This window comes from Squalius cephalus, assembly GCF_949319135.1.
Source record: "Squalius cephalus genome assembly, chromosome: 2".
Classification (NCBI taxonomy): domain Eukaryota; kingdom Metazoa; phylum Chordata; class Actinopteri; order Cypriniformes; family Leuciscidae; genus Squalius; species Squalius cephalus.
In genome coordinates this window covers 22,167,905-22,195,800 of record NC_137123.1, presented here as the reverse complement: position 1 = coordinate 22,195,800, position 27,896 = coordinate 22,167,905, and the positions used below count along the sequence as shown (strand labels likewise).

The window sequence follows — 27,896 nt, the reverse complement described above, 5'->3', positions numbered from 1 at the left end:
GAGCTGAATAACGACAATTGTCTTCTGTAGAGCAGCTGAAATTGAAGTAATTTCACGGTGCAATTGATAAATTTGGCAACAAAATTATTTTGCTGTTTATTTCTGTAAAGCTGCTTTGAAATTATTTCTATTGTATAAAGCACTTTATATGTGGTTAAGTACAAATTGATGTTTGATCCCAGAATCTGAATTAATTATATCAAAGCGATAGTTCACCCAAAAAATAAAAATTCTAAACCTTCTAAACCTGTATGACTGACTTTATTCTGTGGGGCTCAACAGAAGATAGAAGTGTATTTGTCCACATAATGAAAGCTAATGCTTGAGGTTGAAAACAACATTGGACCACATTAGTGCTTTTCACACTGCGCTTAACCCCGGGTTATCAACGCTTTTAACCCCGGGTAAAGGAACGTTTCACACTTGTAATTTAGAAGGATTAGCACCGCTTTTTACCCAGGGTTATGAAACCGTGCCATACTTGTTAAAATGTTAAAGCTAGACGCTTAGTAACAGTCAACCAATTACGGACATACAGTATGTGCATGCTTTGTACAGTCACGGAAACACTGCGCATTGTATAATTACAGTAAATTCAGCGTTTGAAAGGAAAAATGTCAAATGCTGACAGAAAATGCAATATGCGTTTCATTCTTACCTTTATAAACTCTATAGTACTGCCAGCAATGCTAGTGCTTTTATGTAAACAGGTTGTGTGCTGCGTTCATCCAATCAATGACACTAACCCCGCAAATATGCAAATAAGAACGTTAATCCAGGGTTTAGGAATGTACATTACTTATGAATACCCAGGATTAATTGTTAACCCCGGGTAAAATGTTTTTTTTGTGTTCCACAGAATAAAGTTAGTTCTATTTCAAAGTTATAAGTTTTAAATAATATTAGGGACTAAATTAAGACAGAAGTTTTCTTTTTATAATCATCCCTTTGTAAGCTCGCGCTCGATCGGCCCAAAACCGGCATCCGACCAGCGCGGAAGGTCTTTACGCGTTACTGTCCTTTTCTAGAGGCAAAGTATTTTTGGATTAAATGCAATACATTTGAATATGAATTCTCTTGTTATTTCATCTGACTCCATAAATGAAAAGGTTTTAAGATATCTTTGGATCATTAATTGTGAGCGAATGTTTGACTATTCCTTTTAACTCTTTAATGAAAATAATGTCAAAGTCAGTTAGAATAATCAAATGTAACAATTTATTATGTCAGGTATCATGTCAATTTCATAATCAATTCAAAGATAATCGATACAAAACATCAAATGCTCTGGAATAAAGAGAAAAGATGCAACCCAACATTAAGAGATCTCTCTCTCTCTCAGCCTCACGGGCGAATCTGAGTTACAGAAAAGGCCCCGAATTCCCTGCTGCATTTCATTAAATAGCCAGGACCTCTTTCACTTGGAAATATCTTTTAACAATGGAAATTTGCATTCAGAGGTTACACCTTTGGGTGTAGGGAGACCATTTGTCTAGAGGCCAACCCCTCCTTGTGTGCTAGTTATCCATAAACTCTCAAAAACCTGAGACATGTTCCAAACATGAAAAATACTCTGTGATAATCATTCACATTAAACTATACATTTTCTTGGGTGATTTACATGTGGTTTCAGCATGTGAGAGGGGGAGTGAGGAAGAGGGGGAGAGATGTGTTCTGAGGTGAGACTTTGCTTCTCAAATGGTGAGTTCAAATGGTAATTTCCAGAGAGGTCCTTTGTCCTCTCAGGGTCTGGGTGCTCCCCAACCAGACTGTCCGGCATTTCCTAATTTCTCAATTCTTACACCTTTGTCGTATGGCTTACATGACGACTTACCCAAAGATGATATATAGACCATGGATGAACTACTCCTTTAAGTGATTAATATCATGTAATGTGGTTCAGTATGTTAACTGTTGTATTAGCCACCGTGATGTGTTCAATGAGCTTTGCTTTGTTTAGAGCACATAAAACATATAGTTATTGTGGAAATCACAATGAGATGTGGGTGTGACTCTCATGTGGAAAGAAGATGTCATACTTACTGTGTGTGAGTGTGCAACCCTCTCTTTGCTGTATTACCTGGCCTTCACTGTCTAGTGTAGCAGTAATGGTTTCTGTTTTGCACTCCCGTGTATTTTACCGTGGCCTGGTTTCTTTATAGTTCAGACAGGCTCGGACAAGACACTGCCAAAGAGGTCTTTAACAAAAACTGCAATATGCATTTAACCTGGGCTGCTTGCACAGACATGAAGAACAAAGAGGATGTTTGCCTTGCATGTTAACATTAAGTGTGTGTGTGTGTTTGTCAGTATGTGTCTTGTTTTTCCATCTGAGCTCTTAGTGTAATACTTAGGTTTTTAAGCCACTATACCCAACACTTGCCTGTTAATAATGCAGAGAGTGAACACAACCTCAGAGACACGGAAAACACGCTGTCCTTGTTCTCCTGCACCAGGAAACAGAGTTCCAAGAGAGGTGAGATCTTGAGGCTCACGATTGCTCATTTTTATAGCTGAATTTTACACAATTGTGAATAATTTGGAGGACTTAATAATAATTAGGAGGAGAGCATCAGGATGTTTGACAGATAATAAGACCTGTCGTGTTTAATATATTACAATTTTTTTTAATAATCAAATTAAGGCTCCATATCACCATTATATCAAATTATTAAATGATATTATTAATTTTTATTTTATTATTAAATCTAACATTCCTTTTTAAATTTATTTACTGTTTTTTTTTTTTAGTAGTTGTGCACATTTTGCAAATTGTCCAAATGCAACACTTTTCATTCAATTGTGATGCCTGTATAAATACACGTTTTACCCATAAAAGTCATAGTATAGCTTGTATGTCATTGCATGCACACTATGTCAGAAGATAAAGACTTAAAAATAAAGATAAAGACAAAAAATAGCACTTCCAAACATTAAAAAAAATCCTTTACAAAATGAAGAAAGGGTGTAGAGTTACATTCAAGCTATTTTTAGGCATGAATACAAAGAAATTCACAGGAAAACATGTTTAAATATGTCATTTTGGTGATTAAATATGAGTTTTAAGGGATAAAATGGACTACTTTAAGTAACGCAGTACTTTAAATGTAATGCATAACGTTGAACAATGCTTTCTGTGGTTCTACTTTTGTCAGCTAACACAATCGTTTAACAAAAGACATCTATCAGTTTCCTGAGATGAATATGGGTCTTTCATAACTGGGATCTTTTAGGTTACAGTCCAAACCCAGATCTTCAATCACATTGAAGTAGCGGTCACGGCTCAACCCATCCGAGTGGCATTAAATATGTAAGGCCTTGTAAAGAATACTCGTCTATCCGTTGAATGGCATTAAAACGAGAGCGTCTGCCCTTCCCCCGGTTCTTGTGAATCCCAGCACCCTGTGCTCTGGCGTTGAATCGCTTTGTCAATGTGCGGTTGGCGTTCTTGGCGACGGCGCAGGGCCCTGGGCCGTTTCTATAGCCTGGTATTGCTGCTTTGGTTTTTGCGGATATGTGAGAGGATGTTTTGTATTGAGCGGAGGCTCTGTGCCGTATCTTTGTTGATTAAACACCAAGAGATGAGATGGTGAATGAAACGTTGGACTTTGCTCAAGCTTCTTTCTCATGAGCCCATCTGAGGCGACAGCAAGACTGAACGTGCCCCTCTATCTCAATGGCTATTGTTTAACAGGAGCAATGGGATAAATGTAAATGAAAGACCACATCCGGTTATTGGATTGAGGATAAAATCACAAACTGACTTCTTTATTAGAAGTTCTCTTTGTCATATAGACTGTCTTGATGGGATCATTTTGAATTTGGCCCAAATATTTTTTCTTTCAAATCTGTCATTTAATTTTTATGAATTCCAACAATGCAATGTTGTGAGAACATGAATAGAGAGTTGTTTCATGTTTCATGTTTCAAGTTTCATGCCCAGTAAAAAATAGGTAGCAGTCTTTGCTGCCACTTTAGATCAATTTAATGCATCCTTGCTGAATAAAAGTATTAATTTCTTCAAAATCTTACTGACCCCAAACTTTTGAATGATTGTGTGTATATAAAATATATATTATATATGATTTATATAATTCCACATGAATATTTATATTTTATAAATATTGTTTTAAAATGGTAAAAAATAAATGAATAAAAGCCTTTGAGTTTGTGTTTTAATGTGAATATTTTCGCAGATGAAGGAGTTGCTGGCATTCCTCTGTGTCTATGTCATGTGTCCCGTAGCCGTGACTACATTCACAATGTAACAGCCTCTTATACCTAATTGCTTAAATGTATAATAGTGTTTGGAATACAATCCAATTTGGAGAACAGAGGAACTTGTCATGGAGTACTTGGCCATAAAATCCTTTGACCTGTTATTTTTAAGCAAGTCTATTTTTATATGTTCTCTCCCATCAGATTTTGTCTTTGTGATGTTGCACAACCTGTAGAATGAACCTTAATAGCCTGAAGCAACAAGTGATGAATCTATGAGATGAACTTTGAGTATGGATGTACTGGTGCAAAGGCTTGCACTGAATTACGACCAGGTCAAAGAAATGTTTTCATAGTTGCTCTAACTAATTGATGTACCCACTTTTTGATGTTCGCACCGCAGGAACTGGAAATGATTTTGGTCATAGTAACACCTTTTGGGAGAGGGCCTAAATAAGCTCCTCCTTCAGAGTAGGATCTAACTCAGCTTAATAGGAACTACCAGTGACACAAGTGTACTGTATGATGATTGGCCGAACGCATGCCACATGAAACACAGGCACCCACCATTTTTAAAAAAGCCGTGTAAACACAGTTTACACTCCAGGAACATGGAAAACCATGATAGATGGACTGAGGCCAAAGTCCAGGCACTTCAGTTGTTGACATTGTTGAATGCCACGCTTATGTCTATGTGGTGTTTTTAATTTGCTTTAAGACTAATCATGTGCAAGTCAACACCATTGCTGAGTATTTTCTCCTTAAAACTGCATTGAACCAAAGACAGTCTCAAAAACGCGCTTTGAAATCGCTGGTGTTTCTGACGTCACAAACTAGCTTGTAACCAATCACGACAACTGTGATCGTCAACGAGTGGATCTCTGAGCTGGTGTGAGTGAGTGGAGGCGGGGCTAATTAGCATATTCATAAAACCGCGTATACTAAATGAGGCAAGGCTGTAGAGTTTCATTCAAGCTATTTTAAGGCATGAAGAATTTTTTTAAAGGAAAAACTTTTACATAGTAATTTTGGTGATCAAAGATGAGTTTTAATGGATACAATTATTGACTACAGGGGGACTTTAAATGACCTATTTAAAGTCCCAATATTAAATACAAATATGGCTGAAAAGCCCCTATTGTTATCTTTGTTGGTCATGACTTCTCTTCTGTTCAACTGTGCCTATCGTTCAGTGCCAGAATCTTCTTGTAACCTCAATAGCTCAGGTTGAACCTGGGTTTTGGCGGCTGATCTGAGACTAGCAATCCCTGTAACATCTTAATCTGAATGTGGTCTGCAATCTGTGCAACAAGCCAGACTTTCGGCATCTACAGTTACTATTCTCAAGCGTGAGCCCCGTCTGTTACACCAGGGTAGATCCCATTAAGGATTGACAGCTTTTTCTTTATCCTCAAGCATCTTTCCATTGCTCATCATGGCTGTATGAGTGGAGCAGTGGGAAAGGAAAGGGGAGATAGTTCAGTTTGAGTAGAGTGTGTTATTATTGACACTGAGGGGGCTGAACTTTGAAGTTCAAGGGACTGTACTTATATGGGGCAACAAATGATGACTTTGAGGAATGCTGAACCTTTTAAAAAAACAGGCACAATGTCATTGAACTTTACAGAATCTTAATAACAGGATGAATAGCTAGATTGTTTTTCTATAATGGTGTAATGTGCTTGACATCACTGTCTTTCAGGCTTCAAAGAGGCCTTATCTTCTCCTGACGGCTTCTCTAATGTACTCCAGCTTCCAAACTAGGGCATTTCCTGTGTGAGGAGATTATATTAACATGCCACTTTATCAGATGATGTGAAGGTTGTGCTTGTTTTTTTTTTGTTTGTTTTTTTTGCTGCAGACAATATATTATATCTCACAGAATAATCAAAAGTAACATATAAATCACGGTAAAGATCATGAGGGATTGTACACTTGTTTGTTGAGCGCATCACAGTCAGGGTCAATTTGAGTAAAAATGGGATTGAGGAAGTAAAAAACTGTGGCTGTTGAATTTTAGATTAATTGAAGATAGCCTGAAAAAGGTTTTATTTATTATTGATATTTTAATGATATTATGATTTAAAAAGAATGAAATATTTTTTTTAGATATTTCTTTAAATCTTTAATATATTTTTATTAGTTTTATGTTGTTTTGTCTTGCATTTTGTTTTGTTTATTTATTTATTTTATTTATTTATTTATTTATTTACCAAATGTTTGGGGTCAGTAGAATTTTTTTTTTTTTTTTTTTTTTTTTCTCATCTGCTCACCAAGGATGAATTTATTTGATCACAATTTCAGTAAAATGTGTGAAATATTAATATAATTTAATGAATTTGTTTCCCCTATATTACATTTGAATTATTTCTGTAATGGCTGTCACTGTCTTTACTCCAGTCCCCACAACTGAAAACAGTTGTCCTGTTTAATAATCTTTTGTAAGCCACCATGGTACATTTTTTTTCAGGACTCTTTTATCAAAGTTATTCTGTTTTATTTTATTTCATTTCATTTTTAGATATTTTAGTTTTATTATATTTTATCTCTTTTATTTTACTTTTATTTATTTATCTTTTATTTATCTTTTATTCACTTTACAGTTCCTTGGTCAGTAAGACATTTATTGCATGTAAATTGTCTGAGAATGGCAGTCATGGCAAAAATTGAATTCTAGACTCTGATCAACTTCACAGAACACATACAACTATTAATATTTTACTTGTTGCTAATTTAAAGCAGCAAAAGCCATCCTATCTGTTTCTTACAACCTCTGTGTTGTCGACCCAGATGGTCTGTTGCACAGATGGATGTGGTCTGCTGTTGTTGGCTGGACACAGGGATGTTATCTGTATTTGTCTTGAGTGAACATTCTAACATTTGTGCAGCGTAAACTACAGTGAGTTGCTGTGAAGACTAATAGAAAGAGAATTAATGATGAAATCAGTAAGCCCACTTACAGTATTGTTTATCTGTGACCTACTTGCATACCCATATGCTGAGTTCAAGATCCCTAACTGAGATTCCTTAAGGTCCCAAGCACCTGACAGCAGGAAAGACAGATGTCTGTGTGTGTGTGTGTTTCCGACTGCTGTCCAGTGACTTATCCTTGCTGATAGGCACTGTGCCAGTGGTTAGTCAGGATGGATCATTTTGTTTTGTTTCAGATTCATGTTCACACTGGCCTAAATTCATATCCGATATGAACTCAATATACACTCAATATCCGATATAAACTCTTATAGAGTCTGAGCCTGAGAGAGATGCGGTGCACCACAGCAGTGACTCGCACACACACCGCAGCGGCTCAAGACTCTCAAAAGCTGCTTACAGTAATCCATCATCTCCTGATGCACATGAAAATGCTCTCCTTTTTCTCTGTTTTCACCTTCTCATCTCCATCAATCCGTTCATTCAACTGCTCTTCCATCTTTCCATCCATTCAACTGCTCTTCCATCCAAACTCACCTCCATCTATTCATACAGCTGCTCTTCTCAAACTCTGATCAAGAGCATGCCATCTTCACTATAACCCACATCTGGATTCAGAATGTGAAATCAGATTTCTGTGTCTATGATATTGTGTGATGGTTTTTGGATAAATTAGAGTTTTTTCATTTCACTTTTTTCATTTTAAAGTGCCGCTATTATGCTGTTTTGTTGGTCTCCTAAAATAGATTTACATGCATCCAAGTCAAAAACAGTTTAATTTTATCATAATATACATTGCAGCATCACTTCTTTTCTCACAGTATCTAAACGGTTTGATCAAGGATTCAGAATCGGTTCTTTCTTTGTGGAGACAATAAATAGTGCACTTTAATCTATAAAAGTTTGCAGACCAAACAACTCTATTACACACTGCATGAAAGGTAATATCTGAAAAAGCATAATAGGGGCACTTTAAAAGTGTGTAACTTTTTCTTTTTTATGACTCTGTGGACTAACTGAATCTCTTTATTCTTCCTCCAGATGAGATTATGCAGCAGGAGAGCAGTCCTCTGTGTGCCGCAGACATCAGCCCAGACCTCAGGAAACAGTTTGCCTTCCTGTCAGGTGAGTCTCCTACACAATCAGTCCCAGAATGCATTGCCAACAAAGACCATTGTGTGCTGACTGTCAGAGATCCTGAAAGCTTTATTAAAATGATCACATGTACAACAAAACACTGATAACATTAAAAAGAAAGAACTGATTTTAAAAGAACCTTTCAAAACAAGAATCTTCTGGGTTTAACATCAAGTAGCGCAAATAGATATGTACATTGAATAAGCAAAATTAGAGGCCTTTTGCATGAAGCTAGATGAACAAACTTTCAAAGTTTCAGTGTAGGTTTAGAGTTGACAAAACCACACAAATTCAGCCTGGTTTAGATCAGGTTCAGCGGGCTCAAAATTCTCTGTATAAACAGTCTCTGTCAGAGCATGGACCTAAGAGTGTGTCATGTGCTGCGAACAGCCAATCACACGCAGCATGGAGAGTGTCAATTTAATTCACTTCTTGCTAGAGAGCCATGCAAATCACTTATCTTTTGAAGATGAGATAACGTGAAATATCATGAATTTAATTGCATTCACAAGGCAGGAATAAACACTGCTTCTGCAGCCAAAGCTTGAGATGGCAGCTGAAAGAAAATATCAGACTATATCAATGCAAGTGTATCAACTGAATTTACATAATTTATATAGGTTCACAAAGACCTCAAAAGTATATATGTAAGCTTAATCTGTCTAAAAGCTTGTATTTATATTAATTTAAATGCAAAGTTTAATATTAATTGTCAGTTAATATAATTATATATGTTAAATGAGTTAAACATAATTAAATGATAGCCAATTTGTCTCTAAAAATGTTATGACCATAAACTGCTTTCATTTGGAGCGAGAGATACAGGGGGAGTGGCTTTATTGCGTCAGATATGTCACTTTGCTCACAACTGCAGGGCTTAAAGTATTCCGGCACCGTGCCGGATCTCCGGCGTGCGGCCGTGAGGAAGAAAAAAAAAAAAAAATTGAAACTTGCATGCGGTTCAGTATTTTCGAGTAAATTGATTTCACCTACCAATCATATGAAAGGAACGCAGCTCTTACTAACGTTACAAGCCTATCAGAAGCAGAGCAGGGCGGGGCCTGGCAACACTGTGTGGTTGAGATTTATACGTCACGTTAGCGTTGTCGGGGAAAGGAGCGCTAGTTCATGAAGCTTGTGGATGATGTCATACCCACGGGCGTAATTTCCTATGGGGACACTTTCCAAAATCCCATTGTCCCCCCACCCCCACTCAAATTCGTTTGTTATGATGTTTAACCGCATGCCGTCATTGCCACGGAGGAGCAGTCCGAGCCTGTGTAAAATAGCTCAATGAATGTTCTAATGAGCAAGTAGCGGTTGCGGCACAGACAGCGATGAAACGCCAGAAACAACAACAGGTGACTTTAATGTCATCATGGATGAAAAGAAAGAAAGGAGATGTGAGTTGGTTCAGTAAATTAGTTCAGGTCAGGATAATCATATTTTCTGTCTACACCTGTTGATAACTGAGCTTACGTTAACATACACACACTGCTGCTTGGTAACTTCAGACTTGGCTAAATATTTAATTTTAATATTTAATTAAATATTCTGTGTAGCTTACAAAAAAAACAAAAAAACATTCTGTGTAGGCCTACCATGAAAACGAGTCCACTTTAAACCGCAGCATTTTCTGTCAGCAATGTATGACAAGTAGCCTAACGTTAGTGCTGTCAACATAAACGCATGCGATTCATTTGTCCAGCTTTAACGTGTTAAAATATTTATCGCAGCGTCCGTTCTTTCTGTCATCCTTTGGATTATATGATCATGCTCCATCACGCAAATGTTTTAAACTATCAATGCGCGAGAAGACAAAAGAGAACGCGCTGTCAGTGAATGAATGTCCTCCTGAAACACACACACACACACACACACACAGAAAGAACGCGCGCCAGTATCGCAGTCGACAGTGCGCCATTGAGTTCTCTTTCGCGCTTGTACGAACCATAACACACACATTTATGCCAAAATGACAGTTTTGTCGAGTATCTTCACAAGAACAGTCAAATGAGTTAAATACAATCTTAAATAGTTCGTAAAGAGTAGAGAATGAGATGCCTGAGATCCTGTCAGCAGCGGCGGGTATTAAAGTGACAGCAATTCTCTCTGTTAGTAAAGTTGCTAACCAAAGAACAATGGGAAAATTACTAACTGCTCAACGCTTAAGGATTAATCTATTTTTCATTATATATATATATACATATATACATATATAATTTATGCAGTGCGGACTGTTTTATAAACGTATTCAATTTCTATATAATTCACATCGGTTAGACAGGTAAGGTACAGGTAAATATGACATTTATTATGGGTTTAAGTGATGATTGTTTTAAGTTTACTTAAATTAAAAGTTGTTATATTTTTTTAAGCCTAATAAATTTCAAATTTTGGAAAAATACATTTTCATCGAGACATAAGTAGCTATATCAGTGATACTGGTCTTCATTCATAAAAATATGCCATTAACATGCTTGAAAATAAATGGTGCCAATGAAGCCCAAGCCATAACCCCCGCCACCCCCCCCGCCTCCCGCCTCCCAAAAAAATTTCAGGCTCAGGATTTTTTTTCACTTTAACCCCTGCAACTGATTGGTCCAGTTTTGGTTTGCAATTCTCTAATCCAGAATAAAACCTGCTCCGGAGCAAGTTAGTCATGTAGTGCAAGTTGCTGAAACTGACTTTGTGCAGCAGACCCAGTGTAATAGGCACAAATCTGTGTGCGGATTGGTTTTTGCTTTAAACATGGACCTTAACCTGAGGAAAGAACACAATTTAAGGTGTTTTAGATCACCTTATATTACCATTCAGAAGTTTGGGGTTCATGTTTCTTATGCACACCAAGGCTGCATTTATTTGATCTAAAATACAGTAAAAACTTTTTTTCCCCATATGTTTTAAAATGTAATTTTATTACTGTGGTGGCAAAGCTGAATTTTCAGCATCATTACTCCAGTCTTCAGTGTCACATGATCCTTCAGAAATCAATGCTGACATTCTCATTGTTTCTGCACTGTCTGCTGCATGAAGTAAATAACTCACTTAAAGGGTTAGTTCAACCAAAATTTTTTCATTCTGTCTGTTATTTACTCACACTCATGTCGTTCCAAACCCATTAGACTTTTGTTCTTCTTCAGAACACAAATGAAGATCTTTTTAATTAAATCTGAGAGCCTTCTGTCCCTCCATTGACAGCTACACAACTACCACTTTGATGCTTCAAAAAGTTCATAAAGCCATCATATAACTAATCCATATGACTCGAGTGGTTTAGTCCAAAATTTTCAAATGAGACTCGATCACTTTATATGATGAACAGATTGAATTTAGGCTTTTATTCACATATAAACATTCATCAGTGCACACATCAGTTGTAGTAAACAGAAGCTTAAGGATGATTGCTTGATGTGCGAGAACCAATGAGGTTCATCTCGTGTTACGCAGCACGTTTGAGCTTCAGCGAGAACCAATGAGGTTCATTCTCCTGTTACGCAGCACGATTGAGCTTCTATTTATGTTCGCTGATCAATGTTTATTATGTGATCTTATGAGCTATATTTATAGTGCTTTGACAGTATCCTGAGTATGATGTGTCCGGTTTCACATGTGCCATGTGAGTCAGAAGTGAATACACAACAGATTATTTATAAATGTCTGCTTTCACGGTGTCAACGGCAGATTCATTCAGAACATGCACAGATTCCACATAAACACGCAGTCACTTAATAACACTCCAGAAACTCTCTCCAGTCTCCGTAAATAACCCAGTTAGGGCCCGGCTCAGGTTGCCCAGCATAACGCCCCTTAATTATTCAGTGTTGCCTTGACGATGCGCTTGACAACACCGTTCTGATGTGTTTTGCGAGGATATTTGAATGACAGTTAGGCTGCGTGTGAGTCCTATAGGAGAGTTTTATGGTGAATAAGAGGATTAGATTGGGATTCAGGTTTTTCTATAAAACCCCTCATGCTTTTATTGCATCAAATCTACGAGAGAGTCTCTGAATATTTACAAACCTGACTCTGAACTCATGCATTATACATGCCATGAAACATTTACCACGATAGTGCCAGAAGAGTGAACAACAACCAAGTTGCATCGTTAAAGAAGCAAGGATATTCCATGCAAAAGTATTTACAAAAACAAATAGGAGTTTCATAATACTAAATGTATTTTTGTAACCATTTGAGAGAGAGTTCAGTGCATAATGGTTCATTTTTAATGCGTTGTTTATGGCAGTACTATATTTAAAGACTGTGGTTTCTTTGATTACCAGAGTCAGTGTTCATTGCACCTCTGGCTTCTGTTAACTGGTGGCCTTTTGCCTTAAGAAATCATTATCAGTTGTGTTGTGCACTGTAAGGGGTGTCCTCCATTTTATACTGTTGCCTGAATTCTTAGTGGAAAGTTTGTTTCCATCTAGAGTGCACAACTGATGTGCTCTAGCCAACACTACATTGCCTACATCTGGAGAGGACTGCTGAGAAATGCTGTACAAATAATGTTTTTGTTTGTTTTTAGATTGCTCACTCATTTTTACCAACCTCCCATTAGTGCACTATATGGAGCATTGATTACTTAGTGACTTGTGAATGCAGGAACGAGCGAGCGATTTTAATGTAGTGTGTGTTTATGTTCCTGTGGTGAACATGTTCCTCTGGTCTCATGCCTCAGTTCTCCACCTAGATTTAATGACAGACCTCAACTGCTAGACTCTCCCTCTGTTTATTTCCTTTTTGCTCTTTTCATCTTTTACTGACCAACTTTTTTCCTCCAGACGGTTGCAGCGGCCCATGTCTGATATTATCATTATCATACTGTGTGTGTTTGTGTGTGTGTGAAACTAAAGTCACCCAGTATGTGAAGTTTTGATTAAATCTTTGTATGGAGTGTTTTATCTTTTTTTCCTGTTAATGTTGTCTGTGTTCCTTACTTCTTGGATATGTTTTGTGTGTGTGTGTGTGTGTGTGTGTTCTGATTATTTACTGCATTCTACTACATTCTACTCTACTCTGTTATACGCTAATTTAATTTACACCATTCTGTTCTATTCTTCTATTTTACATTGCTCTGCTTCTACTATTATTTTTTATTATACTCCATTATACTAAATTCTACTCCATTCTACTGTTCTACCCATATATATTCCATTCTTCTCTATTCAACTCCTATTTACTGTTTTTCTACATTCTGCTCTATTCTACCTTATACTCCATTCTATTGTAATATACTCCATTCGTCTACTCTAATATACTCCATTCTACTATATTCTACTTTTTCTATTATACTCCATTCTACTATATTCTACTCCATTCGTCTACTCTAATATACTCCATTCTACTATATTCAACTTTTTCTATTATACTCCATTCTACTATATTCTACTCCATTAGACTATATTCTACTCCATTTGTCTACTCTAATATACTCCATTCTACTATATTCTACTGTTTTATACTCCATTCTACTCTAATATACTCCTTTTACTATATTCTACTCCATTCGTCTACTCTAATATACTCCATTCTACTATATTCTACTGTTTTTATACTCCATTCTACTGTAATATACTCCATTTTACTATATTCTACTCCATTTGTCTACTCTAATATACTCCATTTTACTATATTCTACTGTTTTATACTCCATTCTATGCTAATATACTCCATTCTACTAAATTCTACTTTTTCTATTATACTCCATTATACTATATTCTACTGTTTTATACTCCATTCTACTCTAATATACTCCATTCTACTATATTGTACTCCATTTTGTTGTTCTACTGTTCTAATATACTGTTTTTCTGCATTCTACTCTATTCTACCTTATTAATCTCCATTTGAATCTAATATATTCCATTCTACTGTTTTATACTCCATTCTACTCTAATATACTCCATTCTTCTATAGTCTACTGTTTTATACTTCATTCTTCTCAACTTTATACTATATTCTATTCTATTCTATTCTATTCTACCTAATTTTTCTCCAATCTTCATTATACTCTAATATACTGCATTCTACTATGTTGTACTGATTTATTCTCCATTTTGCTAGACATACTTCTCTATTTTTATTCTACTCTATTCTTCTCTGTTCTTCTGTTTTACACTCCATTCTACTAAATTCTACTCTATTCTATTATTTTATACACAATTCTACTCTGTTCTACTTTTATCTTCAGTTCTAGTATACTCTAATTTACTATGTTCTATTTGACCCTTTATGTTCCAGTCTACTCCATTTTCTCTTTTCTTCCCTTTTTACTCAATTCTACGCAATTTCAATGTAATTTTTTCATTGTTCCATACTGTGTGTATTACCCCCCACCCCCCTAGGTTGTGTGTGTTGAGTATGATTAAACCCTCTTTGTCTTTTTGTATAGCAGGTTTTAATATAATGGAATGACCCCCCCTCTCCCTCTTTCTCTCTCACCTGGTCCAGATGGACTGAAGCACTTTGGTTTTGCTCTACTTATGATTACAAATGCGACAGCAGTGTCCTTTTCACCTTGTGTGTTCACCTGTGTGTCTGTGTGTGACTGTCATAGAGGTGTTAATATGTGTGAGCTCTGCAGTGGATCCATCCTGCTCTATTAATCTCAGAGTGTAGCAGCCAAACACACACACACACCATCACATGACCTCTGTCACTGCACATAATGCACCAAACATGTCCTTCTTCCTCTTTCCCTTTCTGTCTCTCTCTTTCTCTCTCTCTCTCTCCCAAACACACACACACACACACACACACACACACACACACACACAGAGAGAGAGAGACTGACACAATTAAAGCCTCAGTAATGATGTGGATGATGTTTATCATCTGTATTTCAAAGCTCAGTGACCGGAAAAGAGGAGATTTGAAGGTTTTGTCCTCATGGCGTTGCATTGTGCCCTTGACATTGCCTCATGTCCTTGATGCATCTATGCAGTTCGTAATAGCTGAGATTAGTCTTCTGTGAATGTACACAGTCTCTGTCTTCCTCTGTGTGAGCTGTACATGGGAAGATGTGGAAGTGCCCCCTTGTGGGTAGAAGACTTTTTTAAAAATGCATATGTGTTGATACTTCAAATGTCTCAGATCTAAGGTCAGTCATGACTATAAATGAGTTCAGATGATTTCAGGAGGTTAACGCTGCTTCCAGGTCACTGGTTATAGACTATGTCCACTCTTAATCTGCAGGGTTTCATATATTATAACAGTGCAAATCTGTATTACAAGGCAAAATTAAATATAAAAAGATGTTTAATATTCATGCTGTGTCTTAAACAGAATTGCTAACAGCTGCATTCTTCCAAATCTGCGTTTCCAGGTGGCCGAGGACAAAATGGCAGCCCCATCATTATTTTCCCAGAGTACACGGCGTTTGGTGAGCTGGAGGAACAGGAGTTTCACAATGTGCTGACTTACCTGACCAGCATTCCCAGGTGAGAAAACAGGAGGTGGAAGGATCAGTCATTTCCAGCACTTACACAAAAATAACCAGGGTTCCTAGATTCACGGGAATCTCTGAAATATCAGGGAATGTGAAAAATGATTTAAGAAGTGCTTGTAGATAGTGTAGACTTGCGTGCAAACCAGTGTGATAACCTCAGTCATCATTGAGGGTTTTATTGGAGACATGTGTTTAATGTATTCTAATACTATAATCTAATTCCAAAAATGTCTACCTGACATGCCCCAATCGAACATGATTTAAAATCCTGTGATGATCAGCGATCGGAAGTGTCATTGAAGTTCGTTGGTGAAAAAGTGTGGGAGCAATAAATTACCCAGCGAATCCTGTTAGAATTATTAAAACTCTAGAAAACTAGAAACCTATTACAATCTAGAATAAAAAGTCTATCTTAAAAACTAAATTTTATATGTATTTCATTTATGATTATATCATTTTATTTATTCAAATCACTGGACTGTATATGAGAGACTGGAGGAGAAATATTTTGATGTTTTGTTTTAGTTCTTGAAATGGACAGAAGGGGGCAAACTAATGCTTTCCCATTGTAACATCATGCTTTTTGCAATTCAATGAATATGTGACATGACTGCCTGCCTGTGTGTGTGTGTGTGTGTGTGTGTGTGTGTGTGTGTGTGAGTGTGACTGGTGTCTCATTAATATTCATCATGCATATTAAATTAGAATGTGTGATTATGTACATGGTTAACAAGGTGATCTTGATGCCCCTTGTTTTACATATGCATTCTTAGTTTGTGAATAATCTGAATACATGAGATTCTCAGGGAAATACATTTATTGTTATTATTGACTTGGAAATGCCATCATATCATTAAGTAGCCAAGAGGTGTTGAATTAATTAGCATGTGTATATCTTTTTTATTTATTTATTTTATTTATTTATTATATTAATCCTTGTGAAAGTTCAGTAGTGCATTGGTCTATTTGCTGATGCTGTGAAATCCTCTTTAATTTAATACCCCTTGTTAATATTCTAATGAAAGAGTGATTCGCTCTCTCTGCATCTCTTGTTTCCCCGTGATTCCCATGAGAAACATAGAGAGGGGGGGTGATTGAGTAATTAGATGGATTTCTTCATGCTGAAAATGGCTGAAGGGGTTTTAATTTGGTTCTGATTTGGTGAATGAGAGGAGTTCAGGAGAAAATACAGCAGCTCATGAAATAAAGGGGTGAATGTCATGAAACCCCTCAAGAATGTGCACTAGTCATATTTCAACACAAAAGAAAGAAATAGGAAATTGTTTTACTTGAAAACCATTGACCAGAAAACCTTTAATTGCATCGTGACATTAGTATATTTAGCCCCAAAGGATTGTAATGCAATAAAAAAGAAATAATTATTACCTTGAATTAATGCTAATTTAAATAAATTAAAACATCATTATGCTACTGTCTGGACACACAATGCAAAGGGTTTTTTTTTTTTTTTTTTTTTTTTTTTTTTTGCCGTTTGTTTTCATTTTATTTTATGAAACATAACCAAAACAATTTTTTTAAATATAACCAAAACCATTTATTTGTAAAATTCATCCAAAGATTTGTAAGACATTGCCCTGACTTTGCTCTGTGGTTTCTGGCAAAACATCTACAATATTAAATTTTAATATTTTAATTAATTTAACAATTTACAGTCAAAGCCAAATATCTTGCGGTTATATATTTTTTGTGTTAATAATGAAAATGCAAATGCTCTCTATTGAATATATCTTCATCCCATTGTTCACTCAAAGCATCCAACTATCTAGAATTTAAAAATGATATTACATGTCACTCTTAATACAATGCACTAACATCACAGAATAATAATTAAAAACAGTAATAGACTAAGAACCAGTATGACAATAAATCAAGTGCAATGAAGCACCCGATGGCTTTAGAACCCCCCAGAAGCCTTTGAATGGAAGGTTATAATTACAGTGATGTTTGTAATCAGATTTCTGATCTTTATTACTGACAGACACTCAAGGTCATTAGTCAATGTCAGTGCAGCTCTACACAGAGACTTTTTCAGCTGATACGACCCCTACGTCTCTCTCCTTTCCTTCTTAATCTCACCCTCCGCTATGAAAGGAGTGGAGAACAAACGTTCCTGAGAAAAACAGCCAGAGGCTGAGAGGGGGGGGGACAGGGGAGGTGGGATTGAGAGGAGAGAAAAGGGATGGGAGTGTGAAATTTGGTGGAGAAGGCGGGAGCGGTAACGCGAGCCAGAAGAAGAGACACACAATCTGTATGTCAGTGTAATGGCGGCAGATTTGATACACGAGTATCTGCAGTGCCAGTTTCTATTGGGAGGAGCTTTCATTATCAATCCGCACCTATCTCACACCCACATTCTGCATTCGCAATTCAAGCTAGTCTCTGGGTCTCTGTCCATCAGCGCTCTCCTGAGCTCTCATAGGTTGAGAGGGAGCACCTGATGCTGCACGATTGGTCGCTGTAGAGGGGGAGGCAAAGTGTAGCTGTTCTCCCGGTCTGTGCCTACGGTGGCACTCATTCAAATGGAACCATAAACAGAGGGGCTGAAAGCAAAGGTGCACTGAAGGGAAGAAAGAAACCTTCTGACGACATCGAAATCTGCTGAAGGACACTTGGAATATCAGCATTGGGGGTTGTTTCTGTACATTCAAGCTGCTTTTTTTTAATATCAGGAGTGTGCAATTGGATTTTTCCGCTGCCTCTGTCACTAAAAAGCAGCTTGATTCTGCTGGCGTTCTCCATGGTGATGGACGTAGCAACCAGCTCAGCATCTCTGCGCTACGCTTGCGTTCTGGGCTAGTGCATTTCAACGTACGTCTCTGTGTCTAATACGCTTTTGGCTACATTTTTGCATTCATCTTGAGTGTGTGGGGGCAAATGCAGATGTGTTCTCATAAATGAAATATGTTTGCAGTATACAGAGTGCTGGTTAATTTGCCAGTCTGATGTGTAAGGATGACTGCAGTGTGTTTGTTAGTTAGTAGAGACCTGTTTAATGATGGCTTTTAAGGCATCTGACATCTTCAGTATGTCAATGTTTATGATTTTTGGAAGTGTGTGTGTGTGTGTGTGTGTGCCCTTGCTGCCATGGTGATGGTGTCTTTCTGATTTTCAGTCTCAGCTCGACGGGGGTCGGCTTCATCCTGGTCATTGACCGCCGGCAAGACAGATGGGCATCAGTGAAGGGGACACTGCTGCGGATCGCGGTGAGCCCTCAGTGTGTGTGTGTGAGAGAAGAAAAATGGGATGTGCATGTGCTTAAATGTGTTTATTGCGATAGAGAACATCATACTTTTATATTTAAAGGGATAGTTTACCAAAAAAAATGACCATTTTGTCATTATTTACTCACCCAAACCTGGGTTTCCTAAGTGGAACACAAAAACTTAAAATGTCTCAATGTTTTGTTTTTTCTATACAATGAAAGTCAATGGGGTCCAATTTTGTTTTGGTCCCGACTGACTGACAAAAACTGTTCTTCAGAATATATTATTTAGTTTTCCACAGAAGATAGACATTAGTCATAAGTTTTGGAAATTAAATGAGGGTGAGTAAATAAAAACAGAATTTTCATTTTTGGGTGAACTTTCCCTTTAAGAGAATTCCACACTGCAATTGGTTTCAGTAGTTTTGTCTTGTTTTCCAGTACAAATATCATTATCAAAGTTACTTAAAGGAATAGTTGACTTCAAAATGTAAAATCTGTCATCATTTACTCACCCCTCAAGTTGTTTCAAACCTGTATGAATTTCTTTCTTCTGCTGAACACAAAAGAAGATATTTTGAAAGTAACCAAACAGTTGATGGACCCCATTGACTTCCATGGAATTTTTGTCATACTATGGAAGTGCCCCACAACTGTTTGGTTACCCATATTCTTCAAAATATCTTCTTTAGTGTTCAGCAGAAGAAAGAAACTCATACAGGTTTGGAACAACTTGAGGATGAGTAAAAGATTTCTTTTTTGGTTGAGCTATCCCTTTAAGTGTAAAGTCACTTAAGTTTGAAAAAACAAGACTTGTTAACTTGCTAGTCATTTTGCTTTTAAAGTAATCACTTGTGCTTGGGGAAAAAATACTGAAGAAAAAAATGCAGTGCATGCATTTCAACACTCCAAGATGAAATCTCTTTGCGTGTCCATATGGATGAGGAAACTTTTGCGTGTGCATGTGTGTGTTGTTTTTTCCATGCTGTATGAAGAATAGGAGCTGACAGGCAGGTGCCTCAGGCTGTATGAGTGGATTAGTCAGAATTTCAGCGTTATTCCAAATCGGAGGGCATCTAAACAAGGCCCTCGGTTCTTTTCATAGAAACAGTAAATATTTAATCCACCACAGAGACGTCTAGCGCACCACAGCACCGCATGCTGCGGACATCCACGAGAGTATAAACACAGCACACTGAAAGCACAAATGATCTCAAGTTATGTTCAATCAACAATCGCAGCTGTTCTTTATTAGCTGGTTTTGAGTGTGGATTGCAGTGATCATCAGTGCTATTATGTTCCTGGTAAACTCCTCAGGCTGTCAACAAGTGTGTGTATGATGGTCAGTAGGGGAGAGGTCAGTGGGCTAATCAGATTAACTGTGTTTAATTGGGTCAGCACTCAAAAACGCTACTGGAATCAAATAGGTGATCAAGAAGATTTCGCAACTGAAATTTTTATTGTATTTTTTGGTCTTGACTTGTCTTTGAATTGCAGTGCAGGCAAGGAAGAAATTGTAAAAGCAACATTCTATGGTGGTTGTTTTATTGCTGTTACTGTTATTATTGGCATTTTTAATTAACTTTATTGCAGTAGGGCAGTTATAATACAGCAGTGGGAAACGAGTGCTAGTGTTTGTTAGGATTGCAGGTCAAATATGAATTTTCTGCATCATTACTCCAGTCTTGAGTGTCACATGATCCGTCAGAAATCATTCTGATATGCTGATTTGCTGCTCAAGAAACATTTCTTATTATGATCAATGTAGAAAATAGTTGTGCATTTTTGCATACATTTTTTTTCTTTCTGAATTATTTGATGAATTGAAGAATTGATGAAGTTCAAAAGAACAGCATTTATTTAAAAGAAATTACTTTCACTTTTGATCAATTTAATGCATCCTTGTTGCATAAAAGTATTAATTATGTTATCTTATAATCTTACTGACCCCAAACTTTTAAACGACAGTGACACTTGAAACTTGGTTTGGTAAACAAGGCCCAGTTTAACTGGTAACTTGGGTTGCAGTAGTTGGATAGATTGTTTATTATCCCATGTAATGAATGACTGATTTTTATTTGTCTAAAGCGACTCAATTAAATTTTCACTTATTTCACATGACTCTTTACATTAGTGTCCATTTAATAGTGTGAATGGATAGTGTTACTAAGTGATAGTAATGAGCAACATGCTCTTAATATTTAATTGTGTCGTTGAAAAGTCTACAGATGCTCATTGAAACATGATCACTGTACACTCTTAGGGGAAAAAAAGGTTAATTGGGGTTATATTTAGATCCTGACTGAGTTTTAAAGGACCCTTTATGCCCAAAAGGTTATGTCTTAAATGATTGCATAAGACTTTCATGTTTACCAGGTTATGTTAAGTGATAAATTGTTTAATTCATAAAATGTAATCAAAATAATAACTGAAATAAAACAAAATGAATCAACTAAGTAAATCCACAAACTAATCCCATGATGGGAACCACTAAAAGGTTCTAAATATGAAGCGCCTGACTGAATCCTTAAGGTTCTATATAGAACCTTTTTCTTATAAGAGTGTATGTTGAAGTACTCTAATGTCAGACACTTATTGTGAGTCAAACTTTTGTCTTTTTTAACAGGCTTTATTGTATTTGTGGCATCGGAGTATGAATCTCGTGTTCAGATTGTTATTACTGTGCGGTTGTGTTGATGATAGAGAAGTTTATTTTACACTCCCCCACAAACCCCTTTAGTTTAGAGAAATGACGACACACTCCAGGATTATCTTGTGCCGTGAAGAGAGAGGAATTTCTCTCTCTGTTTCATAGCCATAATGCATTTTGCTGCAGTGGTTGATGTCAGAGGTTTGACAGTAATGAAATAACAGGATTATCATTCTTCCTTTGTCTCATGTCCCTCTCTCTTTCTCTGTTTTTAACTTTCAACCTTCCTGTCAGTTGCACTTCAGATCTTCATATTGGTTGCAGGTTTACAACCCTCCTGGGTAAAAATGTTACATAGAACATCTTACTGTATCTACAGTATTTTGCATATGATGACAAAAAGGGCATTGTGTTCAAAAGTTTGGGGTCAGTAAGTTTTTTGTTTTAAGAATATTCAGTAAGTATGCATGAAATTGATCAAAAGTGGCAGTAAAGACATTTATAATGTTACAAAAGATTTTTGTCTCAAATAAATGCTGTTCTGTTGAAAAGTTTCCACAAAAATATTAAGCATAAAATAACTTTTCAATATTAATAATAATAAAAAATGTTTCTTCAGCAGCAAATCATAATACAAGTATGATCTCTGAAGGATCATGTGACACTGAAGACTGGAGTAATGATGCTGAAAAGGAATAAATTACAAACACTTCATTTAAATTGTAATAATATTTCACAATATTACTGTTTGTACTGTATTTTTGATCACATAAATGCAGCCATGATGAGCATAACAGACTTCTTTCAAAAGCATAAAAACTATTGAATTTGGTTCAATTGGTAGTTATTTACTTAATTTTGTGTCTAGCTTTAAACAAATTTGGTGGCTCCATCAATATATTCAATAAAAATTGAAATAATTCTTCATTTGACAAAATTTTTGACCAGGAAAAAAAAGCAGCAGCATTTTTTAAGTGGAGCTTTTACCCTGCTGTACCAACATACAGTACTCTCTCCCTCCCCTTTTTCCTTTCTTTTCATTCCCCCTCTCTCTCTCTCTCTCCTCACACACACAAGCACTTAATCTACTCCTTTCTTTCTCTAACCTCCGTCACAGCACATATGGCTGATTGGTAATGGTTATCAGCAGTGCAGCTGGTGTGGAACGGCCAGAGGAGATTTTCCTACACGTGTCTGGAATCCTAGTAACATTATACATAATAATTTGAAATGAAGCCCATTGTGTGCAATAATGGGACTTCAACAGTCCCACTGTGTGCAATATAGTCCTTATAGGTCATATTTACTCAAATAAAATGATGTTGCTTCATAAATGAACAAATTAAGAAGGTATATCATGGAAGAAATGTTGATGTTCGGGTTTGCTTGTGCTATGTGTTACATTGGTTAATGATGTTCTTAATGCGTTTCATTTACGGCCTAATTGCAAGCGTGTTCATCACTTTCTTAATTTCTTTTAACATGGAACAAAATCCCTTGTGCACACTCTCATTAATGTATTTTTTGTTATTAGAATTGGTGCTATTAATCGATTTGCATTTAGATTTGTGCAATTTTGTGCGTTCTACAACATGCACCAATGAACAAAGAAGTCTGGCGGAACTAGTCCCCGTATGGCCCAATCTAATTCACTTTAGGAAATTTTAATGTGTGCTAATGCATGCTAATGTATGATAATTGGGCACAGATAAACATCTTCCCCAATGTAGCTAAATTGAAATATTGTACTATCCTTGTAATATTTGCAATGGATGACCAATGATCCTCCCCCCACACATACACACAAACACATTTTTTTAAATATAAATCCCATATTAACATCTCATGATCATTATTTGTCATAAACTTTCTAAAACTCACATTTGATTTATTTCTTATTAAAATGTACATTTTATTTTATTTAGTTTTATTAAGGGGTGTATGTACAGCATGCACTGTTGTTTCCACAAGGACTGAGACTCTAAACTGACTCAGCCTCCAGGCTAGCTGTGTTTGGAGGTCTTTTATTATGGTGAACATTTCCTTTCTTTGACCTGAAAGCGTGGATGGGCATCTCCTTCAGTGCTCTCTCCGGCGTCTCAAGGGAGGTTGTTAAGAGGCTCGTGTGTTGAAAGACAGGAGAGCGTCCACCCAATGACATCTGCAGTAAAAGGGGAAAAAAAAGCATCCGCATCCATTTTTACCCTACGGGAGAGTCTTTGAAGTAGCCAATTCCCAGACTTTATTATGGATCAGGCAATGGTTTTTGTAGTGGATAATCAGAAGTTGAAGCTGTACAAAATGCGTTTCACTCCAATCTGACATAAAACCTCTCTAAAGCATCGATGTCAGATTCCCCAAAGAACCTTTCCAGCCTTAAAATACCCTTTTTTTCTTAGTGTGAAATGATCTATAAAGAACCTTTGTGGAATGCAAAGGTTCTCTGGATGTTAAAGTATATTCGTGAAATCATCGATGCCAATAAAGAAGCTTTATTTATAAGAGTTTGTGTCAGCTTAACCTGTCCCTACATGAGACTAGCTGATAAGTTCAACCATTTATGATGCTAAAACATTTTCAGTCATAAGAACTGCTTTATGCCATCTGTGTTTTCTCCTGGCGCTCAGTGACTTCATCAGCCTGTGTGACTCAACACACACCTCATTGGGTTCCTCACGTCCATCCACGGTTATTAAGAGTGAAACGCGCTGATGAGGAGGCGTTTCACCTGTGACGTTGAGCTGTACATAACAGTGATTTTTGCACAGAGGTTAGCCCTGAGGTGAAAGGTCACGGAGGTGAGCATTAGGGTCACTGGGATTTAGATTCCTTGTTTTTTATTGGAATGTTTCTGGTTTTGTGTGGCTCATTTTACTATCCAATTTAATCAAAAAAGTAAGTGAATTAGAATTGTGTATTGAATTAGGAAATGCAGTCGGTTTGTGGACTGGAGGGTGTGTGTGTGTGTGTACGTTAATTGAATTCCACGTGCCACGTGTCTGATTAGTCTGTGGTGTATCAGTGTCGTGGCAGCTGCTCCCTGGAGACACAGTTTCTCCATCTCCAAACACACACACACACACACACACACACACACATGGCTTTCCCAGGAGAACATTGAGTTACACCCCCATAAATGCACATAGTAATTCCTTTCTCTGTCTCACACTTGTTCTCACTCTCGATATCCTGTTATTTTCCGGTTTCATTTCTGGAAAGTGTGGCGTGTGTGTGAGTTAGTGATGTTTGTCCTATATGTCTATCTCTATATATACAAACAAATAGATTTATGACCCGTTATCATCATTGCTCTCTAGGTATCATTATCAGCATTGACAATTTGTGTTGACAAACACTACTGCAGTCCTTACACACAAGCACATATGCACACACACACCCATAATAATAATGCCGTGAGTGAGCGGTTATGGGGGAAGGGAGGGTGACCAGATTTTCACTGCAACATGGAGAAACAACATGGAGTTGTTAATTTGGGAAAACATAGGGTGTGTGTTTGCACTGTGTATGCAACCACATTCAATGCATTTTCTGAACGCAACGAGACCAATGGTACGTTATCTTGTAATTGCAGTCTTTATGAGAGAGACCCAAGGCAATCATGTAATAGAATCACAGACACAGCGGTTTACTAAAGCTTCCTAAAAGAGGAGCTGTGTTGGTCACATCTGCTTGAATGAGCTTTAATGGAGGACTCAATAATGGGGCGTTTCTCTCCGACTTCCTGTTGTGCTCACAGCCGACCCCTGTGACTCTTCGGTTATTGCCAGCGTGTTTGGGACAAGCATGGCCAATCTGCCTCAGAGGAACAGGATATTGTCATGGTAATATAAAGGCGGGGTTCAATTTGAGGAGACTCCTTTGTCAGCAATCAAACATGAGGTTTGTAATGGAACTGAGTGAGTCTTTATGGGCATTATGAATGGGGAATCTTTTGCTCATTTGGATTTGACAATTGCTTTGGACATTGTATACAAAGAGTACAATGATGATATAATAAATGATATTTTTTCAGTTTTTAGTGTGTTTTGGCGGTTGCTAAGTAGTTGCTCTCTGGCTCAACAAGCCAGATGCTTTGATATCCATTCAAATCATGACGAGCTATGTGCCGAATATGTAAAATGTCAGGTGTGAGGTTAACAAATCAGCATATCTCATCGTGTTGAGGTCTACTCTGCAAACAAACGTCCAATTGCCACTCTAATGATTCTCATTAGCCCTTGAATCTCACTCTTTCCTAATTGTTAAACGCGAATACAAACAAACAACAGCACTGTCCAAGAATAAAAGGGGAGGGGGGGGCACGTTAAACAAATTTCCCTCGAAACCCAGAGCTGGAGGCATTTCAGCGTGGCAGACTGTGAGATCAGCCCTCTGTAGGATTATCGCATGTTTGGCAGATTCCCGCTGAGCTGTACGGACTTGACTGTGATTCTTGGGATGGCTCAAGTGTTTGATTGTACATCTCGCCACCCCCTTTAAGTCTGTGGCGAGAGTGACTGGGCAGTTGGGTGTATTTGAATGCAGTGATGGTGCAGAATGAACATGCTAATGAAATTTGACTTGAATTTTAATTTATATTAATAGCCTATATCATATGCTTGGGGTTTTGTTTTAAACCAGCACTATTTGTGCTACAAACATGAGTTTGAGCAAAAATGCCCCTGTATGACCTTTTGTCTCATTTTTATATCATATGATTTAGCAATATTACACATGTAACGAGCACAATATCACACAAGTGCGTTTTTTGTCCCGAATAGTGCAAATGTGAGATTGATTTTATACAACAGTTCAATAAATAATTACATTTTAGACACAATATTGTCTATTTTTGCTACATTTTGCCATTTGAAATGATTACCTATAAAGCCAGAGCAGAACTGTTGTGCAGCTCAGAGCAACACAGTGTTGTTTCATTACCAGTTACCGAATGAATCCGTGTTTTGAGCGAATCAATCGGGTGATTCATAAAGAGAGACATTTACTTGATTCCTGAATGAATCAACCATATGAACGAATCGAATGAATGAATGACTCAGTGACTTACACATTTACCGCCACCTACTGGCAGTTTTAGTTTCTTATTTAGTGAAAATTATTTGAAAAAATAACATCAATAAATCATATTTTTGGGATAGTTTGCCCAAAAATGAAAATGGTTTATTTACATGATGCAAAAGGCTCCAAGTCCGTCTAACGTTTTTCTTTAATATTAACATTTTTATCAGGCTCCTATTTATAGCTTTCTACCCAAGTACCGACATTTCTGAATGGGCTGAGGCTGGGATTTAGTGAGTTTGAAGTGAAAGTATTTGATGAACGTATACTATGTGCGTACTATAACCTGTATGACTTTCTTTCTCTTGCGGAACATGAAAAAAGATATTTTGAAAAATGTTTGTAACAAAACGCTTTTGGTCTGTAAATGCAGCTTCTGAAAAAAAAAAAAAAATCATGGCCACTGTAGCCTAAAAGGTTGTGTGTAAATTTTGTCTAATCAAATAAAATATTTCATTCTAAAACTAATTTTTGTAATGTCTATTTAATGCTTTTCTCATTTAACACAATAATGACTTTAAATAATCTTTTGGGGTATGATTTGCGATTCATTAAATTAATTAATAGGCACATCATGTTATTAATTAGATTAAAAATGTTAAATGTTTATATTTATTAGTTAATACTAGACTGTGTTAACTAAATTAATTTTTTATTCCATTCTTATCAAGGAAATTATTTATTGTGACTGAATAAACGTATAATTATTATAATTTTTATTGGTCAGATATATTCATAATACAGGACCAACGTTTTTTAAATCAGTTCTCAGTGTCACATTGTAAAGCCTCTTCTTTCTGCTTCACTGCTTACTGACCAACACACACACACACACACAGAGTCAGTTACACTGCCTTCAGCTGTCAGGAGACCCACTCCACAGTCCACGCAAACATCACAGCTCTGTATTGATCTGCGGACATATTTTTGATTTGATGCGGTGCCCAGTAGGGAGGCATTTTAATGAAGAGACTGTAAACATAAGAACTCTGTGAGGGGTGTGTGTGTTCATGCATTCAATAAGAAATAAAGGGTGCGAGAGAGAGAGAGAGAGAGAGAGAGAGCTCAGGGAGGGAAGCATATGTGAGACCATTGTTAGCCTTTCTAGTCTCTCAAGAAACTGAGTTGTCATGGCAACAGAATATAGATGGTGTGTGTGTGTCAGTGCAGACAGTGGGAGGGAGGCTGTACCAGTCAAATGTAATGGC

At 36.9% G+C, this 27,896-nt stretch overlaps 1 protein-coding gene across 9 annotated transcripts in view; it reads left to right on the top strand.

Annotated features, from left to right (window-relative positions):
- mcf2la (mcf.2 cell line derived transforming sequence-like a) overlaps positions 1-27,896 on the top strand; it is a 75,404-nt gene that overhangs the window by 24,763 nt on the left and 22,745 nt on the right. For 8 of the 9 annotated variants that reach the window (XM_079861961.1, XM_079861958.1, XM_079861956.1 and 5 more), the window contains exons 2-4: positions 8,191-8,274; positions 15,614-15,728; positions 18,870-18,960. In XM_079861961.1, the coding sequence (XP_079718087.1) occupies positions 8,191-8,274; positions 15,614-15,728; positions 18,870-18,960 (290 nt within the window). Of the gene's footprint in view, positions 1-8,190; positions 8,275-15,613; positions 15,729-18,220; positions 18,566-18,869; positions 18,961-27,896 lie in introns of those variants that run through there. The other variant, XM_079861960.1, reaches the window with a different exon arrangement.